Source organism: Babylonia areolata, chromosome 23, assembly GCF_041734735.1.
Source record: "Babylonia areolata isolate BAREFJ2019XMU chromosome 23, ASM4173473v1, whole genome shotgun sequence".
NCBI lineage: Eukaryota > Metazoa > Mollusca > Gastropoda > Neogastropoda > Buccinidae > Babylonia > Babylonia areolata.
This window is the reverse complement of record NC_134898.1, coordinates 22,944,544-22,950,281: the sequence shown is the minus strand read 5'-3', so window position 1 is coordinate 22,950,281 and position 5,738 is coordinate 22,944,544. Positions and strand designations below refer to the sequence as shown.

At 37.3% G+C, this 5,738-nt stretch overlaps 1 protein-coding gene across 1 annotated transcript in view; it reads right to left on the bottom strand.

The window, feature by feature from the left end:
* Positions 1 to 4,757, bottom strand: part of LOC143297941 (uncharacterized) — a 24,684-nt gene extending 19,927 nt beyond the window's left edge. The window contains exon 1 of the mRNA XM_076610555.1: positions 4,433 to 4,757. Coding sequence (XP_076466670.1) covers positions 4,433 to 4,476 — 44 coding nt within the window. The 5' untranslated portion in view covers positions 4,477 to 4,757. The remainder of the gene's footprint in view (positions 1 to 4,432) is intronic.
* Positions 4,758 to 5,738: the final 981 nt, after the last annotated feature.

Here is a 5,738-nt window from a genome sequence, read left to right as displayed (position 1 = left end):
TCAACTAATTAATTTGGGCATGCACGGCATGGTGTCACAAATGTGGGCACATATCTCTGACGAAATTACAACACTGAGTCATCTCTCTCTCTCTCTCTCTCTCTCTCTCTCTCTCTCTCTCTCTCTCTCTCTCTGACTATTTGTTTATTACTGAATTCAAAGATACACTTATAGCTTCACATAAGCAAGACTGGCATTATGAAATGGTAAATAAATGAAATATACAGCTGGTTCTGTAATTTTAAAAGTATTTTTGGAGTAAAAAAATATATCACAGCTGTAACCAACAAGTGGCATAGAACATGTTTAGTCGGGTTTAGATCGAGATCTCTTGGATTATATGTTCATAAGTACTGGTTTTAAACTGACCCATCCATATTTTCCCCTTGTCCGATGTGCGGTTTTACAAGGGAGGATGAGTTACATTTCTTGTTTCATTGTAAAGTGTACGCTGTTGTTCGTGAAAAGTGTTCTGTATTTAAAACAGGTTCCGAAAAGAGTGAAGATCTGTTTAATGTACTTAGCGTTCACAAGGAAAATTCAATCCAGTCACTTGCAAAATATATTGCCGAAGCATATAACCTTCGAAGAAAAATGATAAATATCACTAACGGTTGTTCATAGAGAAATTGTATTTGTATAGACTGCAATGTATGAAGAACTTTTTGTCCTCTTCTACAGATATAATCATATATTGTGATTTCCCCTCATATTGATTTCAAGTTGGATGGTCGAAATTAAGTATCAACTGATTTTCAATATTGTATGTTTTGATTTGTCGTTTTCATCTTAAAAAACCCAGACTATTTTGTTGTTGTTGTGATTGTACCCCCATGTCATTAGGGCTGTTACGCTATTGACATTAAAAGGGTTCTGAGTTCTGAGTTCTCTATTTGTCTCTTTCTGTCTGTCTGACTGCTTGCCTCTCTCTCTCTCTCTCTCTCTCTCTCTCTCTCTCTCTCTCTCTCTCTCTCTCTCTCTCTCTCAGATGATTTATTCATTTAAGGTCATAGCCCATTTAAACAATGGGCGATAACAGATTTTGCTAATGTCATTATGTTATCGTCTGCACTACAGCTTTTGCCTAATAGTAATTTAAAGAAATTAAGACAATACCGTCTCTCTAAACTTAAAAGCTCTGTATAGATACCATGCCAGATTACGCATAATACCATCATCAAGAGATGCCATCAATAAACAAACATGTCTAAACAAACATGGATATTCAAAATACTTTTTTTGGAATAAGTTTCAAATGCAGATGATTCAGAGCAGGACACTGCAACACAAAATGAACTTCGTCTTCAATTGATTCTGAAAAAAAATCTGAATCTGAATCTGAATCTCTCTCTCTCTCTCTCTCTCTCTCTCTCTCTCTCTGTTTAGATTAAGTCCACTTATGTCGTCAAGCAATAGTAATGAAGTTCGTGATTTTTCTTTGTTTTTGTATAAGGCTTTCAAACATAGAGAAATTGCTGTTTCGTGAAATGAATATGATTATATGTTTTGTTATCCGTATTTATACTTGTTTGCACAATGTTCATGTGAACCCCTTCACGTGGGGCTGAGGCCTATATGTGAATAAACCATTCCGTTCCGTCCTCTCTCTCTCTCTCTCTCTCTCTCTCTCTCTCTCTCTCTCTCTCCCTCTCTCTCTCTCTCTCTCTCTCTCTCTCTCTCTCTCTCTCTCTCTCTCGCACGCTTGAGGCATAAAGCCACACCAAGGACAGATCGTTTCGGAAAATAGTTCTCCATGACTCAGACGGTCACGATGTGTTGGTGTGTCATTCTGACGACCCCTGTGCTCCACTTAGCATTTGAATCCATGAGTAACCAGCTGAGAGTGTCAGATTGCTTCGAATTATGTTGATGATAATAATCATGGTTAATGTGGATCTGAAACCTTGGATTTATTCACTGATTTCTTTTATATATATATATATATATATATATATATATATATATATATATATATATATATATATATATATATATATATATATATTTATTTGTATCGGATAGACGGGTTCACCTACTGAAACAAATTTTGGGTTGTCGGACTTTGTTAAAACATATGCTTTTGTCTCATTAAAATTGAAACCAGGTCTTATCTTTCATATGTGATATTCAGCAGAATAATATTCAGTAGAAAAAAATAACTCCAATGGCATTGATGAGAAATTATTTCAATAACAAATTCTAAACGAGAACTCATCAGGGGCTTGACAGCAATAAGAAAGTCAGTAAGGTTCTGTATCATGGGCAAAGGACTGAATCTGTAATACCTATAGATTATCGATGGTTTTCTTGCAATTGTATCAAGCGCTTCCATACCAAATAGACACCACATCTAGTTGCTTTTAAAAACAAACAAACTATTTCTGGGTGATTAGACTACTACCAGGGTACACAAGTGATTAAATAAAATGATTCTTTATATCCAGCTTGATCCTTACTTATATTCTTTATTTAATTAATAGAACTGTTGAGTTTGAAAAAAAAATCGTAAATCCAAGTTAAAAAATATTCTCAAAATATGTCTTGAAACAACAACAATAAAAACAAACAACAACAACAACAACACAAGCACACACACACTTGCGAACACGGTTTAAATTTATGCTGCGTATTGCGAAAGTTTAATGTCGAGTGAAGCCAGTATTAGCCTGTGTTCGAAGGTTCAAAATAATTTCTCAGTACTTGTTTACCAGCATGTACACTCTTTGGTATTACTTTGTGCGTCGTGCTGTTGTGTGCTTTAATGCATCGTTTGGTTTCTATATATCATTCTTTTTTTTTTCTAAACTTGTATCTTAATTTATTCATCCACCTCTTTATTTTGTTTATCGATCTTGTGTTATACGAAGCCGTTCTTTATACATTCCCATAGTAGGCTCTGAAAGCTATGGCTTGTTCGGTTAATGTGCACGCCATGAATATGTTCCTGTTTTTTTGTTGTTGTTTTTTTGTTTGTTTGTTTTTTTGTTTCAACTTTCAGAGCATGTATGGTGTGGTGTACATTTTGACGCCTCTTTAAACTGAAACTCAAACTCTAGTGCATTTATTACTGATGTACTGTATCATTTTCATGTTAAGACAATAGGGTATTGCACAACAATATTTACAAATGAAAACATCCAACAAATAAAAGGTATATATGACAAAAATGACACACACACACACACACACACACACACACACACACACACACACGTTAAGACCATAAAGTATTGTACAACATTTATAAAAACATCCAGGGAATAAATCGTATGTATAAGTAAAATGCACACACACACACACACACACACTCTCTCTCTCTCTCTCTCACACACATACTCACACACACACATATACATATCATCAACGATATACCATTTAACCTTCATATCGGTCGCAAAGTCATAATCATTGCCACTGGTAAGTTTGTTCTCAAGACCATTTCTCTCTCTCTCTCTCTCTCTCTCTCTCTCTCTCTCTCTCTCTCTCTCTCTATATATATATATATATATATATATATATATATATATATATAGAGAGAGAGAGAGAGAGAGAGAGAGAGAGAGAGAGAGAGAGTGTGTGTGTGTGTGTGTGTGTGTGTGTGTGTGTGTGTGTGTGTGTGTGTGTGTGTGTGTGTGTCCCTTCTCTTGTGTCATAATCGTTGTGGTCTCCGAATACATAATATACACATCAAAATAGTATAGTGTTTTATCATCAACATTTCGGTCAAGCACTATTGCACAGAAATATATAAGGAAACTCGCTTTTTCATTTTAGTATAATTGAAACAATCCAGTCACACATTAACGGACACTTTCTTTCAGGTTTGATCAATTTGTTGCTGGAGAACAAATTAAAGTGGTGTGTTTTAAAACATCCGATTTCAGTGACAGCAGCAGCAGTATATATGGTAGTAGCAAAATAAAAGCAATATGATAACAAATATTGATAATAATGTTAACAAGAACATGAACAACAAAATCAATAAGGGCAATAGTATTAGTAATGAAGATGCTGCTGATAGTAGCAGCAGCAGCTGTAGTAGTAGTAGTAGTAGTAGTAGTAGTAGTAGTAATCATCATCATCATCATAGTCATTTTCATCAACAGCAACATCATCATCATCATCATAATCATTAAAAACAATGTTTTCATGATGGTGATGATGATTACAACGACGAGATCAACAAAATTCTGCCGATAAAATCGAGAGGATTAAAACAAGCAGTTACAAAAGTCTGACAAGAAAAGATAACAGCAAAAAGTGAAGACAATAAATAAACAATGAAACAAACAAACAAACAAAAAAAAAAAGACAACGAGACCATCACCAACACTATCAACACCCACCAACCACACAAACAATCACGCAAATAAACAAATAATAACAACTACTATACTATAAACACACACACACAAACCAACACAATACTCACCGGAATAAAAGAGCTATCTCCCCTTTCCAGTCCCGGACTTTCATCCAACCTCTGAATCATCAGGCTCTGCCACTGCTTCAACCATCATCACGACCGTCATTACCGTCGAATTTCAGCCAACATTTTAAACATGGGCCACATGTATACACCAGAATCTGCAAACCTCACCAGGGATGATGGCGGCAATCGCGGCTCACACTGTGTGATGTCCTAAATCCTCACAAGGCCAGCGAAGTTTCTGTCATGGGGCGAAGTGATGGGCAAATTGCCACCAGTGGTAGTTAGGCTAATGGGAACCTATTTTAGCAGCTGCCGCGGCGGTTAAAGAACAATTTGGCTTTCCTCCCACCGCCACCCCCACCCCCCCCACCCTTTTTTTTTCTTTCTACAGTGGGCACTACTGACCGGTGACACCTTTTCTTTGTTGCCCTCCTACATCGTGAACCCCCCGCACCCCTTGTGGACAAATGTAAGATGACATATGGTATTGACCATGAATTAAAAGTATTGTGTACACTATGTTACATGACTCGTTCATTAACAGAGAAAGACTCCTGGTTGTACCTCTTGTGCATTCTACATATGTGAGATGAATGCTTCGTTGACCAAGAACTGATCGATTGGCTGACTAACCAACTTAATGAATGAAAGGCTGGCAAATGTAACCAATTTGCCGCCAGCCGAGCTACAGTGTTTTATGTTGCGGGTTGACAACTGGGAGAACGAACGTTCGTGCCTCATAGGGATGTTCAATTTCGTTTTGTTTTATATTAGTTCATTTTACATGTTTGTATGTGACCGCCACGCCTGCCCAGAGCTGACTGTACTATGGGTTCAAATAGAAAAGACTGTACCACACAGTCTAGGGTTATCCATTTCAAGGATGCATCTGTGGGAGTTAATATGTTCACTGACCAACACTGCAAGTGTCTCTATATCTTGAGCGCGGCAGACCTCGGTATACATACTTATGAGATGAAGCGTAAAGCGCAAACCTGTCACGCTGTCTCAAAACTATACGGCCTTTCTAGCAGCAGCATCTTTGTCCTAGTGATTATTCTTAACCGTACACAGAAAATTGCCGTTCTTACCCCGCGGCTTTTGGTGACATCAGTTTCGTTTTCTCCTCCACCCCCACCCTCGTAAGTTCCTGCAAAAAAGTCATCGCCTTCGGCAGATTCGCAGGAGAATGCTACTGGAGTGATGAGGTGGCGGTCTCTGCAGGTAGGGGAAATATTCAATCAGTCTGGAACCGTGGTTATAAACGCGAATAAATATGGTGTTCTGCGTATGTTGATTCAAAACA